The sequence below is a fragment of the Phoenix dactylifera genome, chromosome 14, assembly GCF_009389715.1.
Source record: "Phoenix dactylifera cultivar Barhee BC4 chromosome 14, palm_55x_up_171113_PBpolish2nd_filt_p, whole genome shotgun sequence".
Taxonomy (NCBI): domain Eukaryota; kingdom Viridiplantae; phylum Streptophyta; class Magnoliopsida; order Arecales; family Arecaceae; genus Phoenix; species Phoenix dactylifera.
Window position 1 is genome coordinate 721,835 of NC_052405.1, and position 17,314 is coordinate 739,148.

General features: G+C 39.1%; 3 protein-coding genes across 5 annotated transcripts; 2 read left to right on the plus strand and 1 right to left on the minus strand.

The window, feature by feature from the left end:
- Window positions 1–1,738: 1,738 nt before the first annotated feature.
- Window positions 1,739–8,151, minus strand: LOC103701268 (F-box protein 7). Of its 3 annotated transcripts, none has more exons than XM_008783270.4 (11): window positions 8,046–8,151; window positions 6,851–6,937; window positions 6,557–6,591; window positions 5,354–5,470; window positions 5,177–5,273; window positions 4,384–4,457; window positions 4,140–4,193; window positions 3,950–4,051; window positions 3,745–3,803; window positions 3,372–3,579; window positions 1,739–2,155 (listed from the first exon to the last, which is right to left on the minus strand). In XM_008783270.4, exons 1-11 carry the CDS (start codon window positions 8,053–8,055, stop codon window positions 2,096–2,098), a joined length of 903 nt encoding a protein of 300 aa, XP_008781492.1. In that variant the 5' UTR covers window positions 8,056–8,151; the 3' UTR covers window positions 1,739–2,095. The 3 variants fall into 3 exon arrangements, with proteins under 3 accessions (XP_008781492.1, XP_008781490.1, XP_008781494.1); XM_008783268.4 differs by having other exon boundaries at window positions 6,495–6,607; XM_008783272.4 differs by lacking the exon at window positions 8,046–8,151 and adding an exon at window positions 7,808–8,024 and having other exon boundaries at window positions 6,557–6,607.
- A 4,233-nt stretch (window positions 8,152–12,384) lies between these two features.
- On the plus strand, window positions 12,385–13,215 carry LOC103701392 (mitogen-activated protein kinase kinase kinase 17-like). Its single transcript, XM_008783430.2, has one exon. The coding sequence runs from the start codon at window positions 12,385–12,387 to the stop codon at window positions 13,213–13,215; it is 831 nt and encodes a 276-aa protein (XP_008781652.2).
- Window positions 13,216–14,349: 1,134 nt separating this feature from the next.
- LOC103701391 (auxin response factor 18-like) lies at window positions 14,350–16,562 on the plus strand. Its single transcript, XM_026802258.1, has 3 exons — window positions 14,350–15,535; window positions 15,978–16,250; window positions 16,338–16,562. Exons 1-3 carry the CDS (start codon window positions 14,480–14,482, stop codon window positions 16,560–16,562), a joined length of 1,554 nt encoding a protein of 517 aa, XP_026658059.1. The 5' UTR covers window positions 14,350–14,479.
- The last annotated feature ends 752 nt before the right edge of the window (window positions 16,563–17,314 follow it).

Below are 17,314 nucleotides of genomic sequence, written 5' to 3' on the forward strand. Positions count from 1 at the left end.
CCTTGCTTGTACCTTTCCCATGCTGCCTGTCAGGTGACTACAAGTATAATAAAACTACAAGATGGATTGACAAACACACAAATAAGCATTTCCTCAGGTCATTATGAATCAATGAGCTTCGCAAGAATAATAATAATAATTAATTGAACTAAATGATGATTTTTCCAAGTCAGAAGTTCATATGAAACCAGCTTTGACTGATGCTATGGAGAGGAAGGGAAACCTAGTAGTGACATTGGAGCTGGCATTCGCATGCTTGAAATCAATCACCAGAATGTAGAAATGTAGGATCAACTATAATAGATGAAAGGAGGGGATGGCTCCAAGCTGTTGATGAAATCTTGAGGGCTTCTTCAGTTGGGCAAGACTCTAGGTAGTGATGATTCCTGGAGATTGTCCTCTTCCAAAGACCTAGCGTGTTTTATGGAGATTGGAACTCGGCTATAAAGAGAATTTTAGATAGATGAGCAGGGTGAGAACCATCGACCATGGAAGTGGCTGACAACAAGGACTTGATGTGATGAGAGTGCCTTTGCCTCATGATGGGTGGTTGGTCTTCATATAGATCTTCACACGCTAGTGAATCCAGGGAAAGGATCTAGCCAGTAATTACTTTACTTTGTAATTTTAAAAAGATCGATATGCATGAACCCTGGTCATCAGTATCCAGTCCTGGTTCTTTCCTGAAATCCACAAGTCTTGGTTCTTCCCCTTGAGATAAAATCAGGATCTATTGAAGGGCGAGATGAGATTAGGTTCTTCTCCTAATTACAAAAGAATAATCTTGTACAAGATCTTGTTAATCTTGATTCTCTCTCATGAAATAAAGTTCATTAATACGGAAAGACTATGGTAGCATAAGTTCTCTCTCTCTCTCTCTCTCCCCCCTATATATCCATAGATCTTTTAAGATATTTGCTTTGATTGTGAATGGGAAGGCTGTATCTTAGTGAATCTCAGGAAAAGACCTAACTAATACTTACTTTCTAATTTTAAAATTCCTTCCAAAAAAATTATTTTATAAAATACCTATATGAATAAAACCTACTCCTAGTTTTCTCCTCTCCGCTAATATGAGCGTGGTTCTTCCTCTCAAAAGTAAAATAATGGCATGATTACGATACATTCTTCCCTATGTGGCAAAATCAATGATCTGAGTTGATAGGAACCAAAAGCTATAATACAGTTCATTTCACCATAATACAGTTCATTTCACCGCCTGAATCTTGTCCTTGGAATATGGCAAGAACGACCTGTGGTTGCATGAAGCAAATGGCATACTGAAGAATGCGTGAAATACCTTTGCAACACCTAATAACAATGCATTAGTAACATGTTTCATGGGGTTAATTCTGTTTCTTCGAAGCTTCCAATATCACTGCTCTGCTGATGTGTTGCATGGTTGACTCCATAATGACGAGCGCTTCCCTTCTTCTGGTTCCAATCAACTCATTTCATTTGCCGGAAACCGGACTGCAGATTGGCTGGTGAGAGATTCAATGGGGACAACAGAATCAGAATTTCTTTGGAGCTCTAATTTTGATCCTGAACTTGATAATACTGTTATTAGTTTGGAAGGGGAGTTTCCCCTTTTCTCTAGCTCCCCACTGTTGCACTGATTTTGAAGTTGTTCCCTACAACCAAATAGGTTTCCCTAAAACAAATGGATTGAAAGCACAGCATGACTGAAGTGTGCCAGCAATTGCAACCTCTATCATACAGCACAAGCTTAAGAAAGTAAAAAAGAACAGAATCTCTTAATAAACAAGAGAACCATGGATCCTGCAAGCATCCAAAGTTGATCAATATAGCTATGAGAGCTTTACATTGTACCCTTAACAACTTGTCCAAATAGGTGGATTAAAAATAAAGCTAGATGGTTCTAATACCAAAACAAGAAGAAATACATTTCCAGGTGGAATACCCTGTTATCTTGCAGGGGCTGCATGTCATCGGAAGAACATAGCTTCCATGATCGAGGTTCCTTGAAGAGAGAAAACAAAGTTCTTGACAAGGATGACAATGTATGGTGTAGATACCGATGAAAACAGAACAAGCCTGTATATATTTACACAAGACACCAAGCACTTCAGTATCAGCCAGGAACAAAGTAATCCATCTTGTCCACAGGAAGATTTAGAACTGATGTTTCCACCTGTAACATGTCCACAAAATATGCTTGTTATTCCATTGTATCCACAAGAATGAAGTAAAATAAAATAAAATATAATAATAATAATAATAATAATAATAATAATAATAATAATAATAATAATAATAATAATAATAATAATAATAAGGGAATAAATTATTTGTTCTCCATCCAAAACAGGTTATTATATGTTTTTCAGACATCTGTGTGCCAACTTCACCCATTTAACCCATACATACATTTCAATGTATGCTTGCGCTTATATCCTCGGATAGTTTGCGTACTTTGCCAATATTGCTTGTTTCACTTTGTTTGTATGTCAAACTACCTTACATAAAGCACTGAATGTATTTTGTCTATTCATAGTTGTTCATTTGATATCCTATTTGAAGCAGTTCTATGCTTCAAAATAGTCTAACCAATTATTTGACAACAGAGGATAACCTCTCTGGTCAAACTAGACAGAATTACAGCAGAAGGTGGTGAAACACAAAATTTCATAACAACAAACAATAAAAGCACCACTTGCTTGAGAGCTTCACTCCTGAAATTCAAATTTTAAAGAAACCACTTGTTTCAAAGGGCTGAAAATGCTCTCAAAGCCAAGAATAACAAAATGAAGAATGCCTCAACAAGGAAGGCAAACTTTTCTGTTGAAATGAATTCAAACCTCTAAAGAAATTCAAATCAGAAGTGAACTCAGAGCGAACATACATTCATTCTAATGATGTATATAAATTTTTTTAGTGGCGCAACTAATAACAAAGTCAGCTGCTGTAGAAGATGCCGTAAGGGATTAGCCAACCAGCATGCAAAGCTAGCAAAGCCCAATAATGAACTTGCCTGGTGCCATAAAGTGCATATTTGAGATGTGCATTGCCCCAGATCTAAAATAAGGTTAAGCAACAAATTGAAATCATCAGAGAGACCCATTACAAGATATACCTATTTTGTTAAGTGTATTAACTTTCATATAACCAGATGCTTACAAAAGGTGGAAATGATTTCTTATACACAAAAAATTAAAAAAAAAATACTGCTTTCCTAGGGTTCTCAAATAATCAATGAAGTTCATCAGCTGAACTTTTTAACATGCTCAGAAAGAAAAGTACAAAAAGAATAGTACACAGAAAGGAGACTGTACAAACTAGAATTAAAGAGCGACTAACTCTAGTGACTATTTCACTAATAGTACAGAATTTGCTAGAAAGTCACATACCTCCTCAAATGGAACAAATACAAAGGGTGTCAAACCCCTTCTATGGGAAATAGCAGGCACATCAGGGTTATGCGTCTCATCCTCCTGCCAGCCTTCTACAACTCCAAGCATGTCTTCCTGATTTCTTATTTCACTTTCATTTACACCAGTTGTAAGAAGTTTTAATAGGTCCAGACGATTGTTTGCCCCAATTGTAGTACCTCTAAGCCTGCAAAAAGCCACCAGTTTAAAAAGAACTTAGAACTGCATCCATGTAAGTGGCATAACAATTTTATCAGTTGATGCAAATAGGTGCGCTGAAGCTTCAGCTGTGCACTTTAAAGCTAAATGATACTAGAAGGTACCATAATGAGCAGTATTATTAACAGAATACCTTAGGAGCATCCTTAAAAGAGTATGACGTGAGCCTGGGTACAACAGCGCAGCTTCAAGCTACAACAAATGAAACAAGATATGCATAAACGAGTCAAAAACTTTTTAGCTTCCTGAAAACAAAGAATTTATCTAGCACTGTCAATGTGATAGACTTTTCGAAGCATGTATTTGGAGAGAGAGTTTTAAGGCTTTCGAATACAGACATGGTCTTCAGTTAATGTGTAATCACCCTTGAAAACAGAGTCTGCCTTAGATGCACGGAAATTCATGCATTTTGCCACCTCCTTTACTCTTTGAGAAGAAACCTGGTAGTATAAAATAATAACTGTCAGAACAATATATCATAAAGAAACAAACTTCTACTGACCACTTTCACCAGTTCATGATTACAACCTTGTAGAGGAACTTTCCACTTGGATAAAATCTCAAGTAACGATAGTAGCAGACCTGCAAAGCAGAAGAGGTAGTTATAGATCAGAGCCTAAAAGAATAGGGCCAACTCGAAGAGAAAATGAATAACCCACATTCCCAATATAAGGATTTGTTTTCTCTCAGTCAATAACCATCTGACATGTAAATTACATTGTAAACTGCCTGTAGACAATTATGATGATAAAGCCATAAAAACATATCATACCACATGGACAGGATTTGTAACTTTCCACTCTGCAACTCCAGTACGAATGTAAGTATTCCTACTCACATAAAGGCCTGATAAAATGAGAAAGGTTGAAGTCAGTTTTTTTTTTCTCCTTTAAAGGTATGCCCAACAATAGACCATAACTGAGGGAAGCTTAATTTTTACAGACTGCAGAATCATGAAGAGATAAAATAAATATGAAATACTTAATGTTGCAGGATCCCTTTTTGTTGAAAGGAAAAAGAGTATACACAGATCTATGTTAAATGAGATTAGTACTTTTATTTTAAGTAAAATTTCTTTTTTGTTTTACTTTTCTAGTCTTGGTGAAAAATGTGATCATATGAGCATCCCTCTAGTGCTTGGTACTCATACAGTCTTTGTTCATGAACATTCAGATAACAGACGATGTCTAAGATAAAATGAAAGAGAAAGGGGTTTTCGAGCAAAAGGTTGGCCTTTGTTAAGGGGCACCAATGTGGGGAAAGGCAATGTTCCTTCTATTCATCACTACTTAGTGTTAGAAAAATAACTGATTTACCAGAATAGTAACAGATGTTAAATCATAAAGATAAAAAGGAACAACTATTATGTAACTGGGTGGCCAATGAAGAATGCATTCATTATCTATGAAGTCAGCAGATTCAGACAGATGTAAAATTGTGATGAACCAGTTAACCATATGAAAACAAGTACCCTAAGCCAAAGAAGTTTTTGAATGGAAACAATCAGAAAGTCACTGTGAGGACTTTGTCTCGAGCACATCAAATGGTGCTTAGTGCGTATTTACCATCACTGCGAATCCTTGGCCTTCGAACCCACATTTTCCTCCAAGAACCCTCATACATAGACTGGACAATCTTGTAGTTTGTTTCTGCTCCAGACATCTTCATAAGCAGGTTTATATGTTTCAGTTGATGTTGATGCAAATAAAAAATAAATTTTGTTTTAACAGGAATATAAGTACCTGCCAAGTTTTTAGGCACACAGTGCGCCATAAACTGGGATTACGGATAGTATATCTCCATTTGCGGCAGACACATGCTGCCCTTCCTAAAGTGTAAGGACTCGTTCGTGCAAAAACCTGTTATGATAAGTCATGTCATTACACAATTGTTATCAGTGGATGCAATCAGTACTCAGTATATTGCTGAGATATGGGAGCTTGATCTCATAAGCAAAAAGATACACCAACTCATATAGTTGTGGAAAAAATAAATAGTGGATAAAAGTAGCACATTGAACATCAAATATACCATATCAAAATCATGGCACATAGGGCATCACTCCATAAAAATGGACCCAATTCAGGGTCGTACCACAGTGCTATGAATAAAGTATGGGAACTTGCTGAATCAAAAATTAAACATTTTAACATTATATGTAGTTTATTGACAGTGACCCAAAAGAAACATTCTCATGCAACATTTTGCAGTGAAGAATATGTTAAGGCAGCCATAAGACAAGCAGACCTAGCTAAGCTGTTTGGCATCCCTCTCCATACGGGAGAGGTCCAAAATTTGAACCCTGGAGGTGGACATCCAACTGCGCTTCTTTAAGGGGGAAAAAAGACAACTACTTCAAGCAGAGTACCATATCAACTCATATCAGTAATTCTTATAATCAATTGCCCTTTTTGACTATAATGCACATACTACAGCTTGAACTGACCAAATTCTTTTTCTCGAACCCGACCTGCTTGTTAACTCAGATGCATTCACTTGAACCAAGATGGTACCCCCACCCCCCAACATCTAATGTACACAACCCAATAATGTAATTTCCACTTCTTAAGTGTTAAATCCTCTTGATTTACAGTAGAATGTAGATATCAAACAAATGTAGAGCTACAACCAAACAACTTTATCACCAAAAAAAAAAAAAAACACTAGTAGAAGCCATGGAGTCTATGTAAAACTTGGGCAAAATGGAAATTTGCATGGAGCTACATGCTTTAAAAGTATATTGTAGTCCTCCTAAATATACTCATGTTATGCAGATGAAACATATTTATTGCATAAATTTCCAAATCCGTACAGCATATAGAGAGTACTTTGATATCTTTCTTTTAGACAAAATACATGATTGTGCGGAGCATTAAACAATACCTCAAAGAGCAACTCATCCGGCAAACAGCGATGTATAAGGGCTGGATCAGAAAAAGGCTTACCACTGACACTTCCAAACGGTGCAACAGGCCGAACCCTAATCCCATATAGATCTAATCAGAAAACCAAGAATAAGTAACAAATAAATTAAGAAACATCCAAAAAATTTATAAAGAGACATTGGATTTCATGAATTATCCAAGATCTAGTAAACAATAAACTAATAAAGTAGACTGCAATTGCAATCATTTATTGAACAAATTATATACATATTGCATCAGTGTAAAAGGAGAAGAAAGGAGCATCTGCACAGGTAAATAACCATTAGTCTCAACATATAGGTACTGCAGACTTACTCAGCCAAGGTCTTTCTGTTCCAAGGAACTGCACAGTTCTCAAACGGGAGAATGAGCTAAGTTCTGAAGGAACTGATATGGAGATGTCTGCATAAATGCATTAACAATGACATAAGCATGGCAACTATCAGATAACAACCAAAGCAGTAAATAATTATGCACAAATGGTGCATCAACAATCAATATTTAACAGTTTGAGCTTCATTTTTTATCAGCTATCAACTAAATGTCAACCTCCACTCTTTTAAATCTAGGCTTGGGACTGGCACTGCTGGTGTTAACCGAGGACTGAAATTTCTTAGTAGATTATCTCTAACAATTGAATGCCTGAAAGCCTTGTTCTCCGATCAACAAAACCTCAAAAAATGCATTCTAATCTCTTAGGTGTTTCCCAGTTTTCTTTGTTTGAAAGTTCATAAAAAAAAATAGTTTTACAAAAAATCGTTGTTTTTCTTTCAGGAAAAAAGTACAAGTGACATAGACAACCTTTTCCTTAGATAGGGAAGTTTACTCCATTCAGTTGAACCAAAGAAGAGCAATGTTCTAAGCATCTATAAACAAGCAAATTTAGACTTCAACCCTGATAAAAAAAAGTATGAAAAATCTAAAAACTTATCAAATTAGCTATTTGATGGGTAAATCCATCTTTCTTTACGCTGAACCATCGCATGCACATACTAATGCCAATATCCCCATATTACAGATCCACATATTCCTAAATTCAAGATAGTGAGAGAGAAGGGAAATGACAAAAAAAAAAAAAAGCATAAAAAGCTTGGAGTAAATGCAAAGAAAACCATAATTTGTGTCAACTGAAACAATCAAAGCTCGAAACCACATGATCATCCAAATATTCTCGACCAAGAAGTAATTGGATAACAATACATCGACAAATGGATTATGACATGGATTACAACCACGATTTGTACAAATTCATGCGAAAAATCCCATCTTTACCAGAAACCCACACTCAAAACCATACAATCCGCATGCACCAATCGAGAAGTCCCAAACTTTATCTCCTTTTTCACCCGCAGAGTCATGCAACAGCTTAAATAAGGAACAAAGATCCCATCTTTTTGAGAGATCGAAATGCCCAGAAAATCCCAAAATTTCTCAACAATTACGAAGGAATTAGTCTGTAGTGTTCAGAAATAAACCAAAATAGGGAAGAATTCGTAAGAAGAGATGCTACCTGAAGCCATTGGAATAAGAGATCGATGGATTTCTTTCAAGTTTCTACCGCGAGGGCGGATAGAAGAAATAGAAAACCTCGACAAATCGCAGGCCGTTGCGAAAGCAGAAGACCAACAAAAAGAGAACCCCCGCCCCACCAATCCAAATCCTAACGGTTCGTTTCCACACGGACGGCTGTGATGTCTACCAGATGATGAGCGAATCTTCCCGGGGTTTGGGACTTCCGGGTCCCAGCTAGCAGTCTAGAATCATCTTCCCGCCGGATCACCCCCGTAGATTTTAGTACGAACTTCTGATCTGAACCGTCCAATTTGTCTAATTTCGGCCTTGCCGGGACAAGTTCTCTTGGTTTGTTTTCGGCCTAAAAATTATTGAATTGTTGGTGTAGGCGAGCCCAACCTGACCTAATTCATAGTTCTGGTCCGTTTGGGCTCCAATTACAAAATTTGTGTTGGATTTTGGGGTGAATCCACTAGTCCTTCACCAATTGCTTGTATATTTGGATCTGCTCTAGTTAAACTTTGCAATAGAGAGGTGTAATTTATCAATCAGCTCTAGTTAAATTTTGAAATAGAGAGGTGTAATTTATCAATCACAACCGTTCATGTGTTGCACAGTAACCATGATTGAGAGGGCCTTACAAGGTACACAAGATATAAGCCATGTGAAACCAAACAAATCCCTCCCAATGATGCTCATCATGCAATACACAAGCGACTGTGATTGGCAAGTTGGACTTCCCCAATTCAACTACAAATTAGAGAAGATGCTCACTCATTACTTACTTTCAGTAAAACACTAGTTAGATTCCCCCAATTCAACCGTGAATTAGAGACGATGCGGACTTATTGCTCATCTTAGCAAAACAAACACCACTTGACAATTATTTCGGTCATACTTATCAAGCCTTTATCTCCTCCAAAATGACAAAACGCCGAATATGATTATCGAATGAATATCAAATATGTAGCTAAATGTCATAAATTGCATAACATAATTGGAAGGCTGCTCGCGCTGCTTGAATGAAGAAATATACAACATGCTTGTACTGCTCGCTTATTGCATGCAAGGCAAAGTATGAATCTTGCAATTTTCTAGCATTTTATATCCATGATAAGCTCCAACATTTTTTGTATATATATATATATATATATATATATATATATATATATATATATATATATATATATATATATATATATATATATATATATATATATATATCCTTGTCCACCTTTTATGCCTAAAGCTTGTGTGTTAAATAATCAAATAAAAAGGTTGTATGTCACTGCAAACTTTCTGTATGACTAATGCTCTGTTTGGGATTGCTATTGGTAATAGAACTTTTAAAGTTTTTAGAAGTAGAGCTTTTGAAAAGTAGAGCTTTTGGAAGTAGAGTTTTTATTAAAAACTATTTGCTGTTTGTTAACTACGTTTCTAAAGAACTGTGAAACTTTAACATATTGAGAAAGTACTTTGGTATGATAAAATGACAATAAAAGATATTATATAGTATTGCATAGTGGAGTATAATACAATATAATATTATAAATTATTATATATTAAAATAATATTATTTTGTATAATATTATTATAATATAGTGTAATATAGATTTGAGTACTACAACATAATATTATTAAGATCCTAGCTAATAAAGGTAATTTGGATTATGGTCATACTTTAACAAAAAGGGGTCCTTTTGTCCTTCTAATAGCATGGCATGTTTTTAATACATTATGTAGTCTTCCAATTAGCATTTGAATTATTTGTTTCACAAATTCATGACACCACATTATGCAAAAGACTTACAAAGAGACCACATTTTATATACTTTAATTAACTTAAAATAACCTGCATAACTCACAACTTCTAAATTAATTACTAGGTTTCCATTACTATGGCATGCATACCTGCAGCATTTCAGAGCTTTTTATGGTGTCAAATAATCAAAGACATGAGAAAATATTGTTTAGTCATTAATTAAAATCTAAATAGGGAAACTTGGGAACTAAATCCAATAATCTATGTTGGATATATATGTCAGGAGAATCTTATAAAATTATATGACCTATGTTGCTACGAATCCAATAAACATAGCATGATATATGCTGCTATCAAAATCTACCATATATCCAAATAGCTATTACCAGTAGGCGATGCATAGCTCCTCCTCCTCCTTCAAAAAAAAAAAAAAAACAAGAAGAAATTATAAGAGCCTTTTGCATAGTCAAGCATAGTTGTTGTTTGTGTAATAGCGGTCAATTCCATCAAAATTCTAAATTTTATATATGCTCTAAGTTCAACAGGCTAGGTACGTATACATGTAAAAGAGTTTTAGCATAAAAAATAACAATATCCAAACTAAATGGCCACTGCTCGAGCTCGGTTAATTCCACTGAATGTTCGAGTTGATCCATGCCTAAGTTCAAGGGTTACATACATATGTAAAAGAGATTTAGCACAGATATAGATTTGTTTGAACTAAATCGTCATTGCTCAAGCCAAATGACCATGATAAAACATTTATGGACGCACATCATGGGAGCCTAAAGTTTAAGGTCAAGCTCAAGGGAAAATACAAACATAAGCCTACAAGCAACCAGAGCTAGCTTGGTTCGTCTTGGTGCTATATGTCTCGTCTAATGCCATTGCATAAAAGAAGTCAAAATAACAATAGAATAAGGTTAAATAAAACTTCTAAAGTCATTACAATGTATCAAAGATATAGATGACCGGTAATTGTACAAAGATCAGACTCTTTGGTTTCAATCAAAAGAGCCATCAAGGTTAGCTAAATGAGGGACTACAAAATTGAAGTGTTTTAACTTAAGATTGGATTAGTGGCAACCAAGAGAGCAACATCATACGACTAGTCACTGCAAAATCCAACTAAATTCATGGATATTGGTACTTTCTCTAATGGTTCGAAATCTGTTAGCCACGGTTCAAGAATCACAAGAATAAACTACTTCCAGCTTGCGCAAGGACACATCGCTTGGATGCATGACATTTAGGACTGTATCTTTAACTCTAGCTCCCTACCACACCCCACCATAACCTTTTTTTATTTTATTTTTACGTTTTTTTTAATTTGGGTGGTAACCCCTATTATATATTTTCAACTCACAAGATGCTCGGTTCTAGGGTTACCATCACCTATTTACATGGAAGGGGACAACTTGGTAGGAGCTAATCGTGTTTTGGTCACAAAAAGGCAAAGATACTTATGCAAGGGGTTCTTTACAAAACAATTTTGAAACTTGCTACTAATAACATTATCAATGATCACTTTTGTTTTTAGATTTATATATATCTCAAAAGTTTCAATTAGCTCATGCACTCAAGAAAATTAAAGTTGCCAACAAGCTTTCAGGTAAATTAAATCTTTTGCTAGTGTATCTGAGAAAGAATCCTGCACATCACTTATTAGGGAGGATTATGCATGCCACCATGCCCAAAATTATGTAATTAGTTTCTCTCTATGGAGAAGAACAGTTTTTTTTTTTTTTTTTGATTAACTGAGAATATATAGTTTTCTCACTGGATGAAAATCATGATCCTACTCGACTTTGCATAAATATCTTTACAGTTGGAATATACAATCGTACGTCTAGGATAGGCTAGAAATTAATGCTCACCGTTAGATGTATCCTAGTTATGGTAAGTTATTACCAAAAAAGGAAAAAAAAGTAAATGATCATATTAAGTCATCGATTTCTTTTTTTAGGAGCCTTTTGACTCGATGATTTAAAGCCAACTCACGATCCAGACCTTTTCGGATTTGGAAGCCGTTTATTAAGTGATAACGTCTCCTGGATCAGCGGGCTGGGCTGCTCATAGCTTACTAAGATTAGATTGTATATGATAAAATTGCTGCAACGGTTTATGTGTATGATGTGATTAGATTACTACATGTCGCTTTTCCCATTAATTCAATCAAAAAAAAAGTTACTAAGATTACTCGGCAACAACTTTCCATAATCAGGACATATCTGGATGTGGGGATTTATATCCGAAGCCTATCCGTTCTAGATGATCTTTTTTGGCAAATCTATCGTAGATGATCTTCGAAGGTGAACATATGTATGCAAAGCCGAGTAGGATTATGATTCCCACTCCACAAACTGATCTCTCCAAGAAAACGGGAATATTTCCGGTCCCTATATATACTATTCAAGAGTTTAGAGTAAGAGAGTGCAACAGTACGTAGGAGATCGAGAGAAGAGAGATGATGTTTACGTGGAAGAGAGGAGCGAAGTTGTTGGGGAGAGGAAGCTCGGCTTCGGTTAGCTTGGGCATCCTCAGAGATGGATCCTCCTCCTCCCTGAAGAAGCTAATGGCAGTCAAGTCCGCACCAGTCTCCAATTCCTCCATCTTGAAGCACGAGAAAGAGATCCTCGATCTCTTACAAGATTGCCCCGAGATCATCGGCTGCCTCGGCGACGATATCAAGCCCGACGACGATGGCGAGGCCACCTACAGTCTCTTTCTTGAGCTCGCAACCTTCGGCAGCCTCTTCGACGTCCTCCGATCTTCCCACGGCCCTTTCTCCGAGTCCGAAGTCCGGCACTGCACCAAGTCCATCCTTAGAGCCCTCGCCCATATCCATGCAAAGGGTTACGTGCATTGCGACATCAAGCCGCACAACATCCTCGTGTCCGGCTCCGGCGAGGTCAAGATCGCCGACTTTGGGCTTGCCAAGAGAGCTAAAGAGAGGTCCCGAGGGTTCTTTATTCGAGGCACACCACTGTACGTGGCTCCGGAGGGTGTGGCTCGGAACGAGTACGAGCCGCCGTCGGATATATGGTCTCTCGGGTGTACGTTGATCGAGTTGGTCACCGGCAAGCCAGCAAGAAGTTTCCCGGCCGACCTCGAGCTGCCGGCGGTGTTGTTTCGGATCGGTCGCAGCGACGTCTTGCCGGAGATTCCGGAGAGCCTTTCGGATGAGGGGAAGGATTTCTTGAAGAGGTGCTTAGTGAAGGACCCAAAGAACAGGTGGACGGCCGAGATGCTACTGGATCATCCCTTCGCATTAGGTTATGGGGAAGAAGAAGATGGACATGGTGCAATACCATGCGGAGCCCAAAAAAGGGTGTTTGATTGTGCTGCAGGGTTAGGAAGCGAAGTTTTGCATGTCGCTCCTGGGCAGCAACCCCTTGTAAATTGACTTGTCTATTATATACATACGCACCCGATTCAATTACTAACTTGTTTATGATCTACTTAACCCGCCTTGCTTGATCTATTTAACCTACTTAAATTTATTTAATTTGTTAAAAATTTGTTTAGCTCGGCTTGGGTTAGGCCGGATTCAAATTTGAAACTAGCTAGTTGGTACTTTAATTTTCTTAGAGTGCAACAGCATTTGAAGCTATTGAGTTATAAATTAAATTTAAAAAAGCGAAGTAATCACTGATTATGTTATTCTATCAAGTTTCCAAACTATTTTGTCACCATCTCCCCACGCAGGAAGGAAGTGTCATGGCATATTATTTACCGTTTGACGGCTGCTGGCCGTTGGAGCGTACGCGACAATGCTAGATATCCGTACGTGGTACACCCCACGCTTAGGTCCTCTTTTGTCTTCATACTACTCATCTATTTAACATATTACGTACAGTTTGGTCACCCTCCGCCTCTGCGTGGACTGCAGTCATGGAAAGCTAATTAATTAGTCAAGCATGGCTCCATGTCTCCATCGTAGCGACAAATTGAAAGTTCAAATAAAAAATTTAAAAAATAAAATTTATTTAGATAATTTAACTAAAAATTTATTCAATCAATAAATTTAATTAGTACAATCAGCAAAATTATAATAATTTTGCTTATTATATTAATTTTATTATTAAATTTAATGAAATTTTCAGCTCAATTATTTAAATAATTTAGCGACGAAAGTGCGCGTGGAATTGAATAGTTTGGACGCCGTGGTCCCACCCCGATCTAAATTTCTAATTATTCGAACTTTACAAAACCTTAATAAATCTAAGACTGGGTATCTGGTAAGAATCTCAAGATCAGACGGTCCACACAGCTGCCAACGCTGCGCGGTGTGGCGATCGGACGGGGGAGACGACCCCCCTTGGCGGACTCCCACGGGGACCCACCTCTCCTACGATTTCGCACTCGTACAACGGTAACAACGCCCCCTCCTTGTAAACCGGATTTCATCCGGATTCCGAAATGGGGGGAGTAGTCGGTTACGGATATACTTCAATCCACGCGGCTCTCTAGGGGCAATATCGTCCATCTAAATTGGCAGCGCGTTTCCGCCTGTTTCCGCGCCGGCACTCTATATAAGCTCTTCCGACCGAGAGCTCCAAGTAAGCCAGCGACCGAGGCGAGCAAGCGAGAGAGATATAGAGAGGGAGAGATAGAAACCCGAACCCTCCATCTATTTTTTGCCGATATCTCGAGCTCTAGAAACCCCAATGGCGATCAATGCTTCTACCGAGCTGCCGGCGGTCGATTCCCAGGTCTGGTACGCCTGCGCCGGCACAGCCGCCAAGCTCCCTGCAGTCGGTTCCCTCGTCTGGTACTTCCCCCAAGGCCACGCCGAGCAGGCCTCCTCCCCGCCCGATTTTTTCCCCGTCTCCACCGCCGGCGGCCAGTGCCCCGCCCTCTTCCTCTGCCGCGCCGCCGCCATAGGCTTCCACGCCAACCCCGACACGGACGAGGTCTTCGCCCGCATCCTGCTCGAGCCCCGCACCACTCTGCCGCCGCCTTTCTCGCCGGAGCAGCCGTCGTCCTCGGTGGAGGAACCGGACGACGTCGGGGCGATGGCGGTCATGAAGGTTCTGACGTCGAGCGATGCGAACAATGGCGGGGGGTTCTCGGTGCCGAGGTTCTGCGCGGACTCTATCTTTCCGCCGCTGGACATGGCTGCGGAGCCTCCGGCCCAGAACTTGACGATCCGCGACATTCATGGGAAGGTGTGGACCTTCCGGCATATCTACCGGGGGGTTCCCCGCCGACACCTGCTGACCACCGGGTGGAGCAGGTTCGTTAACGCCAAGAAGCTCATTGCCGGCGACTCCTTGGTCTTCATAAAGAACCGGGACGGCCGGCTCTACGTGGGAATCAGGCGGGCGTCGAGGTTTTCTGCCCGCGTCCCCCAGGCTCCTCCTCCCCCTGCGGCGGCGCCCCCGGAGGGGAGGTTTGAGGTGAATGTGGGCGCCGGACATGTTTTTTCGAGGAACGCCAGCGGGAGGATTCCGGCGGAGGCGGTGGCGGAGGCGCTGAGACTGGCGAGGATGGGGAGGCCGTTTGAGGTGGTGCACTATCCAAAGGCCCCGGCAGCGGACTTTGTGGTAGGGGTGGAGAAGGTGAAAGCGGCGTTGAGTGTGCCTTGGACTGCCGGGATGAGGGTCAGTATGTCGTTGGAGACACGGGGGTTGTCCAGGACGAGACTGTTACGGGGAACAATCTCCGGAACCACTTCCCAGGACCAAGACCGGTGGCCCCTTTCTCCGTGGCGGATGCTTCAGGTAATTTATTTCCTCTGTTTGTTTCCATTAGGCGGGGTTCCGATTATAGAACTCCGCCTGCTGTTGAGGTGCTCTGTTGAGGTAATTTATCTCCTTTGTTTATGTTCCTGCAAGTCTTTATTAGTTACTGTTGAAACTGCTAGATTTTTCTTGAAACTGTGGCTGTCAAGTGGAGGGTACACAGAGGAGTGTCTTGTTAGCTAGCAACACATGCTACCGTGTTACTGTAATGGTGTTTTTTTTACAGACATCACAAAAATAAATTCAGGCATCAACAATTGACTTATTTTGCTGAAAGTCCTTCCATATCTTCTTTCAGCATCTCCTTACGAAATTCAATTCATTCAAGTAGAAACTAAAAGAGTAGACAGCAATTTGACCATGAATGTGTATTATGTAAGCTCACTTAACTGATCTTGTGTTTACTGTTTCTACCATTTAGGTTACCTGGGATGATGCAGAGGTTTCGGCAGATGTTAAAAGTGTCAGTCCTTGGCAAGTGGACTTAGATTCTGCCACTCCTCAGATGCAAACCCTAAACTCTGACGCAAACAGACCAAGGATTTTACAGTGTTCCAATTTACTCATAGATTCAGAGGGAAGAATGCCCTCTACCATGACAGGAATGAGTAATACGATGATGGCCAGTGCAGCACCATCACTGTTCAGTCACAATTTGTTTCCTGCTGGCATGCAGGGAGCCAGGCATAATTCAGTGAGTGTACCTAATTGTCCCGGTTTTGCACCCAGCAATACTCATAACTTGCACTTTGATAATCGGTTTAGCAATGGTGTGCTGCAGAAACCAACTGAGGTCTCTAAGGAGTTGAATGTTGCAAATACATCACAATCAGAGAGCTCATTTCCTCTCAGCCGAGGTAGCATCCATTTCCAAGGCATGGAGCTTCATGCTACTGCAGTTCGCAATCCAAATAAAGAAGATATTAGGCCTTCTTTTCAGTTGTTCGGTCAGATCATCCACATAGATCCGCCCTCTGTGTTCAGGTACAAGTGCATGTATGAGTGATCGAATTATGTTTCTGTGCATTATTTCATATTATATTATTCTGTGCACTAATAACTTCTCATTTCTATCTCGAAGATAACTGATCTTATTACACAAGCCGCGATACTCGCTAACTGCACCTAGAATCATGATTAATGACCCTCATTTTTGTTAAATAAGTGAACTAATAACTTGGCTCTTTAGGTGGTAGTATGGTTTCAAGGTTGATTAAAGGTGGACCTGAAGGAGGAATGAAGAACTAATATGCATCTACATAGATATTAGTGCCATGAGTCACTGGTTTTTTAACATTTGAAAAACACTAACTTTGTTATTTGCAGCCAAAACTGCTGTCTTTTTAACTATAACACAAATATGTATTCCATTAATCTGCAGAATGCTTTTATTGCTAGGTCAAGCCATCTTTTCATTTTTAGTTATATTTTTTAGAATAATAACACTAGACACAAGAGAGGATTTTAAAGGAACATGGTGAAGGCTAATGTCACAAATTATCTCCTTTTGAATAAATATGTTTGGATATATACCTAATGCATAACTAGTTGGATTGGCTAACACATGGCTAACGAATATGAGTAAAACAATAGATAACATTAGCTTGGCACATTTTGCTGGAAGAGCCAAGCATTGACATAAAAAGATGGTGCCATTATAATTGACCATGCAGTGTCATGAAATAATGTGGAGTATCCATTTCTAAGTGTATGACATGTCAAAAAACCCAAAATTTCAAATGCCTAGGTGACATCACT

What these genes read in the sequence shown, in the direction of transcription:
- LOC103701391 (XM_026802258.1), top strand. Translation starts at nt 14,480, where the DNA reads ATGGCGATCAATGCTTCTACCGAGCTGCCGGCGGTCGATTCCCAGGTC. An exon ending in CTCCGTGGCGGATGCTTCAG is followed by an intron (nt 15,536 to 15,977) that starts GTAATTTATTTC and finishes TCTACCATTTAG; the next exon opens with GTTACCTGGGATGATGCAGA. An exon ending in AGGGAGCCAGGCATAATTCA is followed by an intron (nt 16,251 to 16,337) that starts GTGAGTGTACCT and finishes GGTGTGCTGCAG; the next exon opens with AAACCAACTGAGGTCTCTAA.
- LOC103701268 (XM_008783268.4), bottom strand. An exon ending in GCCAAGGATTCGCAGTGATG is followed by an intron (nt 4,458 to 5,176) that starts GTAAATACGCAC and finishes TCATTTTATCAG; the next exon opens with GCCTTTATGTGAGTAGGAAT. An exon ending in CTTTTAAGGATGCTCCTAAG is followed by an intron (nt 3,580 to 3,744) that starts GTATTCTGTTAA and finishes GGCTTTTTGCAG; the next exon opens with GCTTAGAGGTACTACAATTG.
- LOC103701392 (XM_008783430.2), top strand. Translation starts at nt 12,385, where the DNA reads ATGGCAGTCAAGTCCGCACCAGTCTCCAATTCCTCCATCTTGAAGCAC.